General features: G+C 35.0%; 1 protein-coding gene across 6 annotated transcripts in view; it reads left to right on the plus strand.

The window, feature by feature from the left end:
- ARHGAP24 (Rho GTPase activating protein 24) overlaps positions 1-20,880 on the plus strand; it is a 701,900-nt gene that overhangs the window by 649,014 nt on the left and 32,006 nt on the right. For all 6 annotated transcript variants that reach the window (XM_074323892.2, XM_019731289.3, XM_019731291.3 and 3 more), the window contains one exon: positions 3,818-4,025. In XM_074323892.2, the coding sequence (XP_074179993.2) occupies positions 3,818-4,025 (208 nt within the window). The remainder of the gene's footprint in view (positions 1-3,817; positions 4,026-20,880) is intronic.

Below are 20,880 nucleotides of genomic sequence, written 5' to 3' on the forward strand. Positions count from 1 at the left end.
ACTTTCCTGCTATTTAGGTCTGTCCACACCCCTCCCCGCAACGTCCAGCAAGTGACAGGCTCTGGCTCGGTCAGTGCAACTTGGAGCTGCTGATACCTACTTTCCGGCGGTGCCCCAGGTGGAACATTGGCTGCTGCAGAGGTCACCAATAACCCATTAATCTCCTCCTCCCGGACTAAAGCTATGAACACACAAACAAAAAAGAAATATCGAGGATCTAGCCTCATGTAGTAGTGATAAGTTGGGAAGGAACCAACATAGTGATTAAATAAGGGTAGTGAAGGAAGGGGGAATCTAGGTTGACTCTCAGATGGCACTATAATGATTTAGGGGTAGATAACTGGTACTGATAATCAAAATCAAGATTACAGGAAGTAGAACAGATTTTAAAGAAAAGATGATTTAGCCAGTTTTAGAAATTTTGAATTTGAGAATGGTTTGAAATATCCGTGTTGAGGGATCTAATGGATACTTAGAAACCCAATGCTAGAGCTCATAATAGCGACCCAAATTGAGACACAAATCTGGGAATAATTAATATACTGTGAGATTAAGTGGAGTCTAAATAAATTGTGACAGGAACCCAGAGAACCAGCAAACTTATGAGAAGGTATAGTAGGTAACATAGTCAAGAAGGAGACTGAGAAGAGTATTCTGGAAGGCAGGAATTATGTAACATGTGAGAAGTATCAGAAAGAAGAGTGAGATTGATAGTTTTAAAGGGAGAGAGACAAAGTATTATAAAAATAGATTTGGCTGGCAATGATTTGGCAACTAGGAAGTTGTTGGTGACTATAGAAAAAGCTCTTTTAATGGGATGATGGTTTCATGGGCCAAATTACAGTAGGTTAGCAAGAGGACAAAAAGTGATGAACTGAACCCAGAGTTATACCTAACTGGGATACTAGGAGAAAAGAGAATAAATAATACAGGGGACAGAGAGTCCAAGAAGATCTGGCTTTGTATTTGTTCATTCATTTTTAGGACGAATGGAATATGAGTATATTTATCTGATCACATTCACTAACTTCACAGGCTGCCTCTTGCTATTTGGTGTATAAATCACAGTAAAGGAGGAACCTCACAGATCCTGAAGGTCACTAAGATCACTCTTTCTCTCTCTCTTTTGCTCTGTCTCTCTCTCCCTCCCTCTCTTTCCTCTCCCCTCCCTCCCTCCCTCCCTCCCTCCAGTTGAAACAGCCTCCTATAGGTATAATAATTTCACCTGTGTGATTTACTTTCTCAGTCCAGTGAAAAGTTACATCCTGGGTGATGCTTGCTGACAACCATCAATGTACTTTTAGGGAAAGTATACATGATGTACCATCGTCACCCAGAAATTCTGGGAGGACTTTGTTAGGGAGTGTGAAACTTCACTGGGAATTTAAATGGACATAGCTAGGACTGTTTGCATGACTCACACCACAGAGAATATTCTCGTTAATAATCTACTTTTCAATGTGTTTTTCCCCATGCTGCTAGTTGAGAATAACTCTTGACCTTTGTTCTTTTTTGTTAATTTTAAAATATGAAGTTTCACTGCTCCCTCAAAGAAAATTCTAAGTAAAACAGCTTTTAAAAAATAATCCCCCCCACCCGAAACTTTCCTCATTAAAAAAAAAAAAAAAAAGAATGTTCATACAGGAGTTTAACTCGCACCTACCATTGTAAACCAGAGACATTGGGGCATTTTATTTCCAATTCTACAGAATGGGAAGTATACACCTAAAATAATTCTCCTCTTGATCTAGAGGAGAAACAATGATTTTTCCACAGGAATTTCTAAGTATATGTACCTATTATCGACATACTTTAACTCTCTTACATATTATATTGCTCCATAGGCATAGCTCTTTACATTAAAAAAGTTTCCTTGGGCAAGATGCTCACTAAATGTTCAGAGTTTTTCCTTCACCCTTTATTTTTCTCACCTTCCCCCAAATTTACATTTTTCTCAGCAGAAATCATCCCCTTAGTGTGATGACAGGAATTGTGGTAGGAAAACTGTAAGTAACCTGGCAGGTTTCTTTCTCTAAAGCTCAGTTTTTAGCCATTATGCACACTACACAGTATTGTGTGATAGATACAGAATGACTGAGTCCAACAGCCTTGAACAAATCGGGGTGCCATGATTTACTTGCTGTGTGACATTCACCATATTACTTAACCTTTCTGTGCTTCAGTCTCTTCCTCAGTATAATGATGTAATGGAGGCACCTACCTAATAGAATGCTGTGAGTTTTAAATGAGAAAAGTGCATATAAACTGCTGTGCCCACGCCTGACATGCATAAGTAGAGTTTAGCTATCATCTCTTTTGAGAGCACAGAAAAGATATGCTATTTTACTGTTTAGAATTTACTAATATTTTAAATTACTACAAAATGAAGACACTGGACAATTGTGATTAAAAAAAGAGAAAGAGGACTGGTATTTAGGAATGACCAAAGACTTTCAGGCTGAAGAAATCTGGATGTGAATTTCCATTCTGCCATTTGGTGCTGTGTAACTGACCTTGGACAATTTATGTAATCTCTCTGAACTCCAATGTCCTTATGTCTAAAATAGCTACCTTATATATTTATTATGAAAATGAGAGAATATATGTCAAGGATTTAGGACATAATACATACTTAATAAGTTGAAGGATGTTAGGGCTTTGGGGTTTTAGTTTCTTGCTATATTTCTTAAGTAAATTCTTACCATAAAGGTAAGTCTGTATGGAAGACACGTGGAAAGAATGTGGAAGCTATGTTATTAAAATAGTAGAATATTCCACATCGTTATCACTATTGTATGCGTTAGAATTTTCTGTTGCTGCAAATACAGAAAACTTCTAACCGTGGCTTAAACACACAGGGAATTATTTTTTCTCACATTAAAAAAATAATCTGGAGGAAAGTGCTCTTGGGATTGGGTTAGTGGTTCAGTGATTTCAGCCCTGTTGCCTCTGTGACTCTTTCAGCCTTTCCTTTGTGATTGTTGCCTAATGGTCAAAAGATGACTCTTCAGTGGACAGATAGCTTGTCTTAGTTCAAGATAGGAAAATGGAGTGATCGGCAATTCCAACTATGTCTTCCATCAAATAAACCCAAGTTTCTAGAGGCTCCAGATGACTTCTTGGGAAGTGGGAGAAGTATTTAATTGTCCAGCCTCTGAAATGAAGATGATAAGAGAAACTATGGGTGTGAATGTCTGTTGGCTTAGTGAACAATGTTTGGCACATCATTATCAGGAAAGCGCTTGTTCCAAAGCCTACAAACTAAGCTAAATAGACCTGTTACCTGCTTTAATTTTCTGCCCTTAGAGAATGCCACTTACTAATTCTGCTTTATATGTAATCAAATAATAGTATCAGGTCACTCAACCTTTTTTCTTAAAAAGAATATATGAATATTAAGAATATATTCCACTAGTGCCAGATTTGATACCAGATATAGGTTGTTGTGATATTGTTTCTGTTTGAGCTAAGAGTATTCTCTTTGGTAGCAAGTGTTTACTGCTTGGAATGTGATGGTTTTGCGTCACTGAATCCATACATAAATTATAGATAAGGGGGTAAAGCATACGTTCTCATTGTCAAATCCTTAACCTAATGGTTTTGAAAGAATTCCTCAAACATTCTGGAGCCTTACATAATTCGAACATACAACACTTATTTTTCTTGAATTTGATTCTGTAATAAGGCAAGGTACCAAATGTTAAATGCTTGCTAGCATTCCAATCTTTGTTTTTCCTTTACAGTAAGTTTTGAAAGAAAGCAACAAAGTGGGAAGAGATACATTTCTCAAATTCATTGTGATCCTTTATTTCTCCAGGCATTTTTGGACAGAAACTGGAAGATACTGTCCGTTATGAGAAGAGATATGGGAACCGTTTGGCTCCAATGTTGGTGGAGCAATGCGTGGACTTCATCCGACAAAGAGGGCTGAAAGAAGAGGGTCTCTTCCGATTGCCAGGCCAGGCTAATCTTGTTAAGGAGCTCCAGGATGCCTTTGACTGTGGAGAGAAGCCATCATTTGACAGGTAGAATTCAAGATTTTAATAACTATTCTTCCCTGAGAAATTTAAACTGAACTGAAGGGATGCGGTGAGCTGAGATGGTGTAACCTTAATTGATGTTGTGACAGTTTAGGTGACGGATTACATGGCCACACAAAGTTGGATTGTTTTTATTGTTACAGTCAAAAATTTGATTCTTTAGATGTCTTTTTCTCCCTGCTTTTTCCCCCTCCTTAAAACATTATCATTGATTCTTTTCCTTTGGTCCTAAATTAAAACTAAAACTTTTGCATTGGAAAACTGAACTTTTAAAATAGGCATCTTCTCTTGTTTGACATCTTTTTAATTCAGTTAAGGGATATTAAGAGTTGATAAGTAGAGATTGTGATACTAGCAATGTAATTAAAAATAACTATTTTTATATAATAGCAATAATAATAAAGCATTGTATTTTTAAATACGTAACTCCTCCTTAATCTAGAATAAATTTACAAAGAAACAAGGAGAAGCATAGCATGGTGAAATTCAGGAAATAATAGAAGTTCCATAGAAGAAAGTATAAAGTCAGTTAAGAGTTAAACACTGTTAATATTTTGTGAATTACCTCCTTCTCTTCACTATTTTTAATTTAGTAGAAAAATAATTTTTATCCTAGTATTAATTTAACATGTGTAGCAGAGATTTTTCCATATAAATAGTTGAAAATATAATTTAACTTAACATTTTATCATTGGCAACCTCTGTAAGCATTATTTTTAATATCTAAAATTTCACTCCACAGGTATATGTGCCTATTTCAATATTTTTGAAAATTTTTGTTGTGACTTTTTCAGTATTATAAATAATGTACTGGGTATATACCCACATAAATATTTTCCACTTTTAGATTATTTACTTAAGAGAGAGTCTCAGGATTGGACTTTGTGGATAAGAAAAGCCTTTCTACTTGAAAATTGCCTACTACATATTATTTCTCTTTGACAGTATAGAATTAGCACATAGATAGACACAGATCTAAAGAACAGATAGAAGAGAAGAGACTTGAATACATAATATGAGATAAAGGAGGCATCATTGAGAGTATGGGCTCTCACTAATAATCCAAGAAGAGTACATTAAATCATTGAATGCCCTTTTATTGGTCACATTAACCAAGTTCTGAACAATGATAATTCTCAGTGCTGGCAAGCTGTGCTGAGTGAGATAGGCACCCTGATGGTGAGAGTGCAAATTATTATAATTTTTGTAAAGAAATTTGGTAATATATTTCAAGACGTTTTAAGCAAGAAATTCTAGTCCTAGAAAAAAAAAATCAGATATGTGGGGAATAACTTAAATACAAAGTAGCTTATTATAATTTTTTATAATAGTGTAAAATGAATACCAATCTATTATCTCCAACAGTAGAGTATGGTAGTGCACCCATAGAACAAAATAATACACAGTTATCAAAATTTTGGAAAAATGCTGATTTATATAATGATAAATGGAAATAACAAAGAGAAAAATAAGGCAGAATGAATTGATTGATTGAATCCTACCTATTTATAAAGGTATTATCAGCAGTTTGTAAAGATCCATAAATTCTCTCCAAGAGAAAAAATGTAAATGTGGAAGTAAAGAAATGAATTTAAAACTAGTGTCGGAGAACAAACTTTAAGACTGCAGATATACTTTGTGCAGAGGAGCCACATATCTTTGTCTATACTTTGAAAAAGAAAACTAGATCAGTAGTTACAAGAGATAACCAATGATTTATTTCTGAGAAGTGCAATTTTTTGGTTCCAAAATGAAAAAGAAATTTGTTAATGGAATCTTCATAATAAAATCTGTATAATGGGATACACGTCTACAATGAATTTCATGTGACATTGATACATTCTAATGGCCTTTTTCTTACATTTATATATGGCCTAAATATATGCAGATGACATTATAGCAAAGCATATTTATTTATTAAAAATTATTTTAATAAACAACGGGGCACAGAGAGGAATCCTTTAGGCATTTATGATTTAGTTCTTTTAAGAGGCCTTTGCTAACATGGGAAATAGAGGGCTATTTTATATATTTTAGGATACCTGTAAGAAGAGCTATGCCTTGAAAACAATTATCTTTAAGTCAGGTTCTGATAACCATAAGTTGAAAATTAAATGTGATGCACTCTTTATACAAAATGTCATCCCAATTACAAAAATGTATGCATTTACTTTTTGGATGAAGTGCATCACTGCATAAACAGACTGAAAAAATTGTAAGAGAAGAATAAACATTGATTTTATGGCAGAAAGTGATTTTCCCCCTTTTTTTATACTGTAATTTCAATAAGTATATATTACTCTTATAATCAGAACTTTAATGAGAAAGATCTTCTTAATTACTTGATGATTTCACACTGCATAAAAATTTCCTTATCTTTTAGTTTTGAAAGTGTAATTACGGAAGCAACCAGTTACTAGAAACGCTATAGAAGAGACTCGCAGAGAGTAATTCAGTGTCAGACACAGTATGGCCATGTTGCTAGCATACTTTGAGAAAAAGGAGGGTGTCATTCATTTACTCAGTCATTCACTGTGTCTCATTTCTACACTTGTATAACCAACCACTCCAAAACTTTGTTGTAAACGGTAACAACCAATATTTATGCATGATTCTGCAATTTGGATAGGACTTGGCCAGGATGTGCTTCATTTCTCCACATGGTGTTGATTGATGTTAGATGTTGATTGATGTTGATAGATCAGTTAGGACTGAAAAATCCAAGATGCCTTTCCTCACATGTCTGGAGGTTTGTCTGAAATGACTAAAATGGCTGTTGGCTACTTGGGCCTCTCTGTCTCTCTCTCTCTGTCTCTCTCTGTCTCTCTCTCTGTCTCTCTCTCTGTCTCTCTCTCTCTCTCTCTCTCTCTCTCTCTCTCTCTCTCTCTCTCTCTCTCTCTCTCTCTCTCTCTCTCATCTAACAGCCAATAGAACTTCTCTTCATGTGGCCTTTATCTCTAACAGATTAATCAGACCTATTGACATGATGGCCCAGGGTTACAAGAGAGTGAAAATGGGCTGGTCCCAAATGACAGTGTCACTTCTGGTATGTTCTGTTGGTCAAAGCAAGTCAAAAGACAGGGCCAGCCTAGATTTGAGAGGAAGGGAAATAAACTCCACCACTTGATGGAAAGAGCAGCAAGCATACATAGAGAAGGAAGGATTTGTGAAAATCTATTTTTGTAGAAAATCACTATAGCTTTAAAGTCCAGAAATAAAGAATCAAGTGGAATAAATTCCCTAACTTTGTTCTTTTTCAAGATTGTTTTGGCTCTTCTAGGTCATTTGCATCTCCATAAATAAATTAGTGTAAGATTGTCAGGTTCTACAAATGCCTATTAGGATTATGATAGAAATTTCATTGAATCTAGAAATCATTTGGGTGAAAACTGATGTCTTAAAAATATAAAATCTTCTGATCCATGAATGTGGCCCATCTCCCCATTTCATTAGGACTTTTGTATTTCAGCAATGTTTTGTCATTTTCAGTGTGAGTTCTTACTCCATTTTGTTAAATTTATCCTTAAATATTTAATGTTTACAGATATTCCTGTAAATAGTATTTTTATATTCAATTTTCTAATTGCCCACTTCTAGATTGTACAAGTACAATTGATTTGTTAAACATAGATCTTTTGTTCTACAAACTTGGCGTAATACAAACTGCAAGTTCGTGTATTAAGTGCTAATGGTTTTTTTGTAGATCCCTTTAGATTTTCTATATACATGATCTTGTTGAATATACATAATGAGAGTTTATTTCTTCCTTTTCAATATGTAAGTCTTGTATTTATTTTTCTTGCCTGTTTGTATTTGCTGAAAACTCTTCGGCAGTAGTTATGAGTGGGCAAAATTTTCTTGTACGTAGAGGGAATGTTATTAGGTATGATGCTATAGCTTTTTGTAAATGACTTTTATCAGTTTTGAAGATGTTCTTGTGTTTCTAGTTTCCTGACAAATTTTAATAATGAGAGAATTGAAGTCTATTAAATCTATCTTTTCCGCATTTTTGCAGAAATGATCTGATTTTCCCCTTTTGTTATGTTAATATCATTAATTATATTAATTGATTTTCAAATGTTAAAACATTACATTCCTAAGATAAACCATATTTGCTTGTGATGTATTACCCTTTTGTATATTGCTGTATCTGACCTGCAAATATGTTGAGGATTCTTAGACCTATATGGACATGTAGATTTTTTGTAATGTATTTGATTAGTTTTGTTATCAGAGAAATTTCAGCCTCAGAATTAGTTGGAAAGTGTCCCCTTTACCTGTTTTTTGAAAGTATGTGAGTTTGTATTATTTCTTCCACAAATCTTTGGTAAAATTTATCAGTGACGTCATTTACTCTGAGGTTATCTTTGTGGGAAAGTTTTTAGAAATGGCTCTTCTAATTCTTTTTGTGCTAGTTTTGGCAATTTGTATTTTTCATGAAATTTGTCCATTCCACATAACTCTTCAAATTTATTGTCATGAGGTGGTTTATCATATTCCTTTTTTGGAATGCCTGTTGATGTCCCCTCTTTTATTTCTGATACTAGCAATTTGTGACATCTTTTTTTTCTTATGTATCTAGTGCGTTATCAATTTTATTAAACTTTTAAAAGAACCAGTTTTAGTGTTATTGCTTTTCTCTCTCTTTTTTTTTTTTATTTTTCTTTTCTGTTATCCTCCATAGTTGTTCTTTCCCCAGTGGTTGTTCTCTGTTTACCCCTATGGAGTTTTACCCTCTGCATGCTTATCTTGGTATTTAGACCAAAGAATCATGAAGACCAATATATAGATTTAAAAAAGTTTTTGTTTTGTTTTGTTTTTAACAAAGCTTCCTCCTGTCTAGTAATCTGCATCACAAATTCCTGCTGCTTCGACCATCCCAAACTGCAACCTCTGTGTCCTTAGCTCAGTGACATCATCGTACTTAATTTAAGGTCTGTTAAATGCCTCTGTGTGCAAGGCTGAAACAATCATAAGACTTACTTCATTTGATTCCAGAGTATCAAGGGTCACATTTTTGTACTATTTGTTGTCCAATCTCTTAAAAGCAGTTGTTTCATATAATTAGATTACTTTATTCTTTTTTTAAAGCAAATCTGATACCTGTTATTCTGTGAAGGCTGCGAGCAGGCTCTCCTCCTTAGCAGTGCCGCAATCCTGAGGGACTCAGGTTGTCAGGGCCACTCCCCTGGGAGTGGGAATTGTTTCTAGTTAGGGATTAGTTCTCTAACCTTTGGCTCTTCTCCATGCTTTGGTGTCGCCTCTCGAGTCTTGGTTCTGCTCTGTGAGATTTCGTTCCTTTTCCATAACATAGTTCATATTTCTAGTTGAATAGTTTCTCAGCCTACTTCCTGCCGATAAAAAGTTGGGGACCCAAAGTTTCTTTTCATTTTGAACTGATACTGTCTCTTTTATTCCCAGTTGTCATAATTCCTTTAAAAACCTTGTAGGTACTGAATTATAATCCCTTTGCTGAGACAAAGTGATACCCATACATTTCTTTATGTCAGGCCCTTCCATATTCGGTCTATGAGTCAGGGTGCTATAGAATAATGTTCAGATTCTTCTAAATTCTTCTGTATTGCTGAGAGAATCTGTGAAGTGCTACCTTAACTCTTCCAGAGTTTTTAACAAATGGTTTTACAACCACACCCACCATAAATGTAAACAAAGCTCTTTAACTTTAGGTCATGTTTTACTGGCATCTTTGCTCTGTGGCCATTTCTTACTTTATGTATCATTTACCAGCTGGGGGTGAGAGCATGGTGAGAGCATAGCTCTGTTGGTTAGAGCATGGTGCTGATAACACCAAGGTTGCTGGTTCAATCCCGGCATGGGCCACTGTGAGCTGCGCCCTCCTTAAAAAAAAAAAAGAAAAAAATCATTTACCAGCTGGAGATACTGTCCTGGGGCCACTATAATTTTTCTTCAAAGTTGAACAGGTCCTTCTTTAGCCTCATCAGGAACATTTCCTATGTTCCAAGTTACTGAAGTCGGCAGTCGTGCTAATTTTCCCATCATTGCTTTATAAGCATTTGCCTTTCTCTAGCCTCTAATAATAATTTTCTCATTGCTGTTCCAGCTCATACTAATAGTCCCCTCACTGACTGCCCAGACTCTGCCTGGTTCCAAAGCTAATACCATATATTTTATATTTTTGTTACAGCAGCACCTAATGTCTGGTACCAATGACTGTTTCCAGTGTCCACTGCTGCATACCAAACTACTCCAAACTTTTTTGGGTTTTAAACAACAACAACCTTTTCAGATCCTGTATTTGGGCATTGCTCAGCAGAGATGCCTTGCCTCTGTTCCGCATGGTGTAAGTTGCCAAAAATCTAGTGTCTCTGCCGTATCCAAGAGAGCTTCATTCAAAGTCTGGTGCCTAAGCTGGCCCAGCTGAAATGGCTAGTTGAACTTCTTGCTTTCCTGTGCACTGTTATCTCCTTCAGGGCTTCTCTCTTTAGCCAATTATTGGACCTCTTTACAAGGTGTCTCATAACTCAAAGACCAGAATGGAAACTGCAAGACCTGTGTATTAAGGGCTAGGCCCAGAACTGGCACAGTGTCACGGTCATTGAGTACTATTGCTCAAAAGCAAAGCATGAGGCCAGCTCAGATGAAAAGGGATTGAAAATCAACTCTTCTTCTTGATGGAAAGAGTGGCATACATGTATAGGGATGAGAGAAATTATTGACAATCACATTTGGAGATAATCTACGTCGTTCATTCCCTCAGCAAATAATTTTGGAGTGTTTACTGTGTCTTGGACACTGTTCTGGGGGGAAAAGACAGACAAGGCACATTCTCTTCTGGGGTTTGCACTACTAATGATGCGCAGATAAACACTGAATAGTCAATATGTAAATAATTTCAAAGAGTGATAAGGGTGACAAGCTTATATGTTAGCAAGTGAGGCGGTAGAGATACACATTTCTTCCTGAGGATAGAACATTTGGTGATGAGCAGAGTCCTGGGAGATGAGGTAGAAGAGGTTGATCAGGTGTAGCCCAATAGTTTATATAAGATATGTAGTTTTTATTCTAAGTGACATGCAAATCCATTGAACGATTTTTAGCAAGTAAATGAAATTGTTTTACTTATGTGTTTAAAAGAAGGTCATTCTGTAAAAACAGCTGTTTTCCAGTACTTCACCCACGGAACACTTCTGACACCAAATATGTGGGTTTTCCATGCCAAGCAACTCTCCACTTCCCAGTGGACACCAACGGGATGTCCTACAATTTAATTCAATTCTGACACTAACTTCCTGAGTGAGTGAGGATCCCACAGATTAAGGGCTCAGTTCCACCACACTGCCCCCCACCATTTCAGATGCCATTCACAAGTCCCAGACTGTCACGTGTACTTCTGACCAACCAGCTGTAAATCAGAGGTGCCTCAAGTTCAGTAATTGGCTAGAACAGCTCACAGACTTAGGAAAACAGTTTACTTACTAGATCCCTGGTTTCTTATAAAAGGATACAACTCAAGAACAGGCAGATGGCAGAGGTGCATGGGGCAAGGTCTGGGGAAGGGCAGAGCTTCCATGCCTCATCAGGTGTGGCACCCTTTCAACATGAGGATGTGTTTACCAACCCAGAAGCTTCCCGAACCCCTTAGTTATGGGTTTCTTATGGAGGCTTCATTACATAGGCATGATTGAATAAATCCTTGGCCACTGGTAATTGAACTGATTTTCTTGTCCCTCTCTCCTCCCCAGAGATTAAGGGGGAGGGTTGAAAGTTTCAACCCTCTAATCACATGGTTGGTTCCTCTGACAACACCCTTCCCTTCACCCCCCCATCCATAGGGACTTTCTAAAAGTCACCTCATTAATATAAAATCACCTGTAATGGAAAGGGGGCTTATTACAAATAACAAAACACTTTCACCTTCATCACCCCAGAACTATTTCAAGAACTGGGGATAAAAACCAAATATTATTTTAAAAAATACTTCTATTAGTCACACCATTTAAGAAATTATAAGAGTTTTAGGAGCTGTGGCTAGGAGCCAGGGATGAAAACCAAAATATATTTCTTATCATATCACAATATCACACTCTGGCAATGTCAATAGCTTCATTTTGATAAGTTACCAAGAGTGAGGCCCTGAAAGAGTTGGCAGATATACAAATTACTGGATTCTGCTGATTAAAAAATAAATAAATAAAAGGATTCCCAGATCTATAAACAGTGAAATAAAAAGAAGAGAGTAGCATATTTGTAGCAAAATATAATGGTAAACTACACTGGTAGGGAAATAAATAATCTGTAATTTCCCAAGGAGAGTGAGATTATTTTCAGAAACATGTCAAAGTAGAGTATCCTGCCCCGTCTGCTTTTTCAGTTAATTGGAAGAGTTTGAAATCCAGGACCAAGTCCTAGACTTCAGTGTTGGGAATGTGAAGACAAACTGCCCAGGAACATTTGCTAGTTTAAGTTAATCTCACCAATAGTCACCATCAAAATGATTTTTTAAAAAAGAATATAAAGCTGTAAATTACACAGATTATGCATAATGTTTTGAATAGATAATAGGATGTAAAGCAATGTGCAGAAGTTTTTCATTGGGCAACAAGAATGAATAAATATGTTCCCATTTATTATAATAATGTTTATATCTCACTAAACCGTAAACAGGATTTAGCTTTTATCTTTATTCAATTCTGAAAAGAAGTTCTGGAAAGATAATCTCTAATTTTAATATTAAGGCCTAATATTATTGTAGCTCTAATATTAAGGCCTGAAATTTGATTTTAAAGTGAACTTTTTAAATAGCATTTTAAAATTATAACAGTATAAAGTGTTACTCAAATCTAATTTAAATATTGTTGAAATCATATTTCAAATTATAACATTTTGTATGTAATTTAGAATATGGAAGAATATAAGAAAGAAAGATGAATATTTCAAAATTGAACAATCCAGAGAGCTCTTGCTATCTATAACATATAAATAAATACATATGTAGAGAGTTAGACATATAGATATATCAAAATACATATTTATATATACAGAAGGTGCCAAAAATGTATATACATTTTAAGAAAGGAAAAAACTATATTAAAATTGTAATACTCAATATATACCGATAACAAAAGATGAATACAAGTCACGTTTGACTTCTGCAATTACAAGAGGTGCTCAAAGTAGTTACCATCAGCATCCAGACACTTCTGATTATGGCAAATTACTGCTTGAGCAACTTTGACCAAAGTGTCCACTTGTATACATTTTTTGGCACTCCTGATATATATATATATATATATATTTTTTTTTTACACAGTTTTTACATCTTCCCTTTTCTTGTTAATATATATCCTGAACAACTTCCCATGTTGCTACGTAGTTTTAAAAAATATGATCTCAAGATCTATATAGTAATTCATCATATCAGTACATTGGTTTGTTTAATTCTGCCTCTGTTGTTTTCAATGTTTTCTACACAGCAGTCCTATGCTGATGAGTGTCTGTGTTCATAAATCAGCCTGTGCTTTTGAAGCTCTGATTCCATTTGGAAGATAATAGTTCATATTTGAATGAGGAGAAATATTTCGTTCTGTGGGAGACAATAAAAATAGATAAAGAAAAAGAAATTTGGAATACACGCACTGAATTCAAAGAGGTTGCAAGGGCATGTGCCCACTTTTATTAAGCCATGCCCTTTCTGCTCTTCTTTAATTATAACAAGTGTTATTTTTCCTGTTCTGAGGTTCATGTTTAAGACTTTTATGTATGCATGACATCGTTTTTACAGTTATGACATATTCCCACAGATTCCTTGACCAAAATGAATTTTTGAGAAAGGACATTTTCACTGACCTGAAAAAAATTTGTATTTTATTAGTATGTCAACTGTATAAAACAACATCTATCATAGTTTCTAATAATTTTTTTCATCATTCTTTCTATTTAGGAATAAAAACAAATTAAAACTCAACATTTTTATATTATGCTTCCCTACTTGGAGGGGACACAATGAAAAAGAGCATGTGTAAAATCAGATTAGAAGCCAGAATGTTATTTCATTTCCAAAAGTCTCCAGATGGTATCAGCTGTTAAACGATACATTTTGGAAGAGCTGGGAAGGTAGACTCAAGAATGACCGTGTGGGTGTCACCCTTATTGCATTAATTGCCCGGAAACAAAATAACTATGCACTTACAACACAGCATTCAAGAATAAGGACAAAGGCTGTATGCAGCCCTTCTCCCATTTTGTATGTCCCCCCTTCTCCTCTTCTCCCATTTTGTTTATGTTTTATTTGTTTTGGTGACTGAATTAGGACCATCAAACAAACTGCAAGTCTACAGAGATAAAATGAAAAGCCCCAACACCCTGAAATTTAGAAGACAGAAAAGCCAGACACACATTTTAATTTTAATCTCTGCATAGCACTATAGCATTGAATATTTACTGACCCGAGCTATAAACAGTGAACTTGAAAGTGGGGAGCACTGCAGACATCAAAAGTTAGTTTACATAAGAATGACCTACAGAAATATCTCAAGGTTCAATTTCCTAGACCCCATTGGCTGTCATTCTGATTTAAAAGATTGAAGGGTGCCTAGGACTCTGCAGTTCAAACAAATCCTCCAGTGATTTTTATATGCATAGTTCTCAAACCATAACAGGAAATACTAGCCACACTATAGGTTATAGTAGTGTGGTCAAGGGAAATTGCTCATTTGAAACGGTGTGCCTCAGTTTTCTCATACAGGAAAAGAGAAAAAAGTCAGCCTCACAGCATTATTGGAAGCAACTCATTAGTTCTGAGTAAGCTAGGCAGGTCTTGTTTTACTGTGAAGGATCAGTTATTTTCTGGGGTATAGAGTTGATGTGTAAAATATAAACTTTGTAATCTGCTGGAATGGGCCTGAAATTTTAGAACAGCCTGAAAACTATATCCCTGCACCTTTATGTTTTGATCCATATAAGAGCTCAAACACTTGGAGTTCAGTAAAATATTATACAGCAATAGAGCATTAGTATTATAATGTGAGTAAAAGATCTAGTGTAGGTTTCAATGGAGGAAAGTGAAGGAAGCAAGTAATAGCTTGAGGGCATGTGGATAGGTAAAGAGTTGGAAAAGCAAAGAACAGATTCCCAGGAGTTTGCCTAAGACAAGCCCTTGTGAGGATGGGAAAAAATAATTTTCCTTCTACCCTTCTAAGTTGTTCTGGCCAGATAAATTAACGTGAGGCAGAGTAACAGGAGAAAATGACCAAATTCATTACCGATGTACATACGGGGATTCCATAGAATATGAAACCTGAGGACACATTGGGCAGTTGAGACTTATATACCATTCTGGACTAAGGAGAGAGAGGCAGGGATCTCGGATTTCCAAGGGAAAGTAGTCAATTCACAGGTAGATGAGAAAAAGCAAACATGTGGTAAATAAATTCTTGCTGGGCCATCCAGAAACAATGGGACACAGAGAGCAATCTAACGAGCACACTTGTTTGGAGCCTCCCAGATGACCACATTTTATTCATGTAAGCTAAGTTGAGTATGCTAAGATTCCTTTCCTGAAGCAAGTTTTTCTATTTGAATTCCTTTAGGCAGGTAAGGGGGAGATAAAAACAAATAAACAAAAACTCTCCTTGAGTTTGTTGGGCTTTGTTTTTGGCTCACAATAATCTTCATGCCATGGTGGCACATTCTGGGAGATTTGTCCTGAACTCCTGCACCCTGAATGTGTACATGGTAAACTGGCTCCCTCCATCTTCAGCACCCTAAATGATTCTCTGAAATCAAGAGAGGAGCCAGCCCTTTAAACCCCCAAACAGCTGTTTAGCTATGGTAACTCTTAATGATCCCATGTTTTTGATGAAGTCCTTAGATATCATGATAGCATGACAAGATTTGATAACTAGTAGCTTTGAGTACTTCTCAAGCTTTGATCATTCACATAGTGCCATCATGACTTTAGTTATATCCATACAATACCTGTACTAGGTTTACTGATGGTTTTCTTTAAATTTGTCCACCGCTTTCTTTACCAATTATGTTGAAAAGGGAACTCTATGTCATTATTTTTAGTTGAAAACCAGCACTGCTTGCCATAAATACATAATACCTATCAATATAGCATAAATTCAATAACAACAAAGCATGTTATTAAATACCAACTGAATACAGATGCTTGCAGAGGACTCTGACCTTAAAGCCCACTGTTTATTCAATGAAAATGTACATTTGCAAGTGCTGGTACCACTTTAACTCTTCTTTCATTCCTATCTGATACTTCCTACTTGATATAATCAGGAAAATTGAAAGATAATGGAAAAAAGACTAATATTCTTACTTGGTGATTTGATGTCACTCAGTGTCCTGTTTGTGTGGTGCCTCACTTGGAATACTCCACACGTTGGGGAATGCAGTCACTTCACTCTTATCTAGTTCTAACAGGCCTACTCCCCTAAATGTGTGGCTTATTATCTAATTTGAACAAGGGCTGTAATTCACAAGGGTTCCATGAAACCCCCTTCTAAACATAGCAAGGTCTGAAAAATGAATGAGTTTTAAGAGAAAATATCTAGTATGTGGAAAATATTCACATAAATGGGTATTCTTTAAATAGTTTATGTAGGACAGGTTGTTATCTAGAAATCTGTCATGTCGTATTTTGTTTTACTCTCTTGGTGATATATCTAAAAGCTGAAGAACATGAGTTTCACTTTAGCTTGGAATAAATTTGAGCTCAATTTATCTTTAAATCAATTTGAGATCACTTCACTGAAACATTGAGTCATAAATAAAAATATCCAATTAACCAAGAAGTTTCCCAGTAGTTAATGTATCTATCAGTTGGTATTTCGTACTTATTCTCAAGGAAGCAATATACAAAAAGAGGTCAGGCTTTGATGACAGGGAGGGGTAGGACTAAACCCCAGGCCCACCATTTACTGCCCATGTGAACAACCTGGGACTCATTACTTACTTACCTTCTCAAAATTCCTAGTTTTCTCATATGTAAGTGGAAATAATAATGCCTATCCCCACAGGGTTAAAAATAATTTTCCTTCTACCCTTCTAAGAAAAAATAATTTTCCTTCTACCCTTCTGAGTTGTTCTGCCCAGATAAATTAACGTAAGGCAGAGTAACAGGAGAAAATGACCAAATTCATTACCGATGAGCATACGGGGATTCCATAGAATATGAAACCTGAGGACACATTGGGCAGTTGAGACTTATATGCCATTCTGAACTAAGTATGCATTCACTTAAAAATAAAACAAAATGGAACAAAAACACCAGGAGTAAATGGCATAATACAAATAAGACACTTTGTACCTTTATCGTCATTGTAAATATCATGATGGTGATGATAATGATTAGTCTACTATTTTATATGATAAAGAAAAGTAATATGCTTGAACCTATGTAATACAGAAACATTGCTTAACTATAAACTCTTTGGTGTTTTTAATCTAGAATGTCTTCATTTCTGTTTTGAAACTCCATGGCAATTCCTACTGAAAGACATACCATGTTTCCCCAAAAATAAGACCTAGCTAGACAATCAGGTCTAACACATCTTTTGGAACAAAAATTAATATAAGACCCGGTCTTATTTTACTATAACATAAGACCCGGTATAATATAATAATATAATATAATATAATATAATATAATATAATATAATATAATATAATATAATATAATATAATATAATACTGGGTCTTATATTTATTTTTGCTCCAAAAGACACGTTAGAGCTGATTGTCTGGCTAGGTCTTGTTTTGGGGGAAACAGGGTAGGAAACCTGTAAGGTTTTATATTCTAAAAGTGTGTGTTTTTGTGTGTCTTATAAGTCAGATTGTACATATTCTTGTGTGATCTTGGTGAAAGTATATCCCTTAAAAGCATGTATTTTCTGAAATAAATTTGTCATATTTTACATATCATGTAATTCACTGGTTTCAAGGGTATAATTCAGTGTTTTAATAAATTCACTGAGTTATACAACCATTACCAGATAGCAGTTTTAAAACATTTAATCACTCACGTAAGATCCCTTAGGCCATTTACTGTTATTTCCAGCAGTCCTTCCTCCCAGGCAATCTCTAATCTTTCTATCGCTATAGGTTTTCCCTTTTCTGGATATTTCATATAAATGGAATTATTTAATATGTGGTCTCTTAGATCAAGGTTCTTTCACTTAGCATAATGTTTTTGAGGTTTGCCCATGTTACAATATTTATCAGTATCTTGTTCCTTTTTGCTGATGAATAGAATTTCATTTTGTGGATATGCACTTTGTTTATCCATTCATCAGTTGGTAGACATTAAAGTTCTTTTTGTTTTTTGGCTTTTATGAATAATGCTGATATGAACAAGAATGTACAAGTTTTTATGTGGACATGTGTTTTCATTTCTCGAGAAGTAGAATTGCCAGGTCATATTTATGTTTAACATTTGAGGAACTGCCAAACTGTTTTCCAAAATGTCGGCACTGTTTTATATTTCCACTAGCAATGTATCAGTATTCCAATTTTTTATTCTAGCCATTCTAGTCAGTGTGAAATGGCATCTCATTGTTGTTTTAATTTGCATTTCTCTAATATATACAACTCATATAATTTTAATTTGTCTGTAAATCACTTACTGTGAGTACTTTCTTTATATCCACCTGAAAATAGGTCACCTGAATTGACAATAACTTCCCAATCATTTTAATCATTCCCACATTTCTTAGCATATATTTTATGTTTTGTGAATTTAAGAAATTATATTCCACAGAATAGCCAGAGCAAATGTTCATGTGTGGTTATTACTCCATCGTTATTCCCATCTTAGATTCAGAATGCCTATGTTTATTAAAAATCCTGAGCAAACTAACTACTTCATCCATTGGCAGCTAGAGATACTCTGAGGGACCTCAAAAGCTTGAGCTTTCTCCTGAAGCAATTATAGATAAATGCAAGGAAGATCTGCTGGCACTGAGGAGAGAACAAAGTCCAACATACAGAGTCAATCAAGGAGAGCCTGGATTGATTTTCTTCATACAACAGAACTTATTGGACATATTTTTAAAATTCTACAAAGAACAAAATATAAATATGTGTATGTAGTACGTGTGTGTGTGTAATATTTTTATATATGTGTATATAGTATATGAATATCCACACACAATAGAATCTGTGGTTTGCAAATAGGCTGTCTATAAACTGTCATTGGTAAATTTCAAACAATTCCTTATATCAATACTTATTCTAAGCAGCTAGACACATTGTTGATATCAATATAATCTTAGTTTAATACTAAAATCTATGTGGCTTCATTGACTTCAGAGTGAATTTCTACGGGAGGAATTTATAGAGGTTTTTTTTTTATATAACTTAGCTCTTAAGAGTTTGGAAAGTATTAATGTCATTTAGAGTAAAAGAATGTATCATGCATTTGAATGTTACTTCTAAGTTAAATTCAGATATGACATTGACTCTTGGGTGCACAAACACTAGACTTGGAGGACATATTAACTAATTTTAATAGCCATGTTGATTAATTTTGTAATGACAGCACTTAATATTTTAATTAGGTTTTCTTTTTTGTTGTTGTTGGAGTTACGTGCATATATATATGTGTATATATATATATATATATATATATATATATATATATATATACACACATGTATATACACATGTATATATGTGTGTGTGTATATATATATACACACACAATGTAGCCTGTTAAAATAGAGCTATACTGATATAATATTGCTTTAAGGAAACTTTCCTGAATATTCAACACCACTTACAAATATCTCAATCCCTCTAACCTTTCCCCTCCAAAGAAAGCAACTTGGCATTAATGGAAAACCTCAGATTTTATTTTTATTCATTCGTCTAAATTTGTAATTCACTTAGACAAGTTAGAGTACAACTATTTATAAAGTGAATCAATGCTCTCAAACTTGCTAACCCAAAGTAAATAAATGACAAGAATTCTAATGTCTAGTCTATAAAATAAGAATATATGTTTCTGTGTGATGTATATTTATCTATATATGCTTAAACATTTACCCTTCGTATTCAAATATGGTATTCGAAAATTATACAACAAGGCATTTTCCTTGTTGCTGCATTTATTTGTTACTGCTGATGACCACCTATATGTGCATGTGCAGAGAGTGGGGGTGAGAACACAGGCTCATAGCAGAGAGACCAGCTAATATGCTGTTATATTAATGGAAGTGACTGATCTTGAGCAGTGTCAATGAGACTGCTGAAGAGAGAATGGATTCAGAAAGCATTACATCAGAAAGTATAGGATCCAGTCATTAGTATTTTTTAAAACTTCCAGGTGATTCCAATGTGCAGCTCAGTCTGAGAATCACTAATCACTGTTAGACTGCAGGTCTCAGGAATAGCAAAATTTAGGTTGACTTCTAGGTTTCTTGCTTGTTTGTATGAATGGTGATGCCATTTATCATTGAGAATATGGTAAAGGAGGAATAATTTTATTGCAAGGATTTTGTTGTTATCAGCTTTGTTTATATGGAGTTCAAAATGTGTATGGAACATTTAAGAATTCAATGGAAGGGTCTAATGTAGAGATGTATGGATTTCATAGTCATTGAAAAGTGATAGTTGAACTTGTGGATTTATCCAGAGAGTGTGCATAGAGTCATGGAAAAGAACACTTAGAGGTCAGTAGAGGAAGGAAAGCTTTGGAGCTGACTGGTAAGGAATGATGGCCAGAGGAGAAGGTAGAGATGGAAGGGAAAGGCAAGTGAGGTGCTAAAGAAACATTGAGATGAGAGACTTACCCCTGGGAAATAATCATCAGAAGTAGAAAATTGACAAATATCCATGAAATTTT

The sequence above is a fragment of the Rhinolophus sinicus genome, chromosome 1 (assembly GCF_057876585.1).
Source record: "Rhinolophus sinicus isolate RSI-liver-muscle chromosome 1, RSI-T2T, whole genome shotgun sequence".
Taxonomy (NCBI): Eukaryota; Metazoa; Chordata; class Mammalia; order Chiroptera; family Rhinolophidae; genus Rhinolophus; species Rhinolophus sinicus.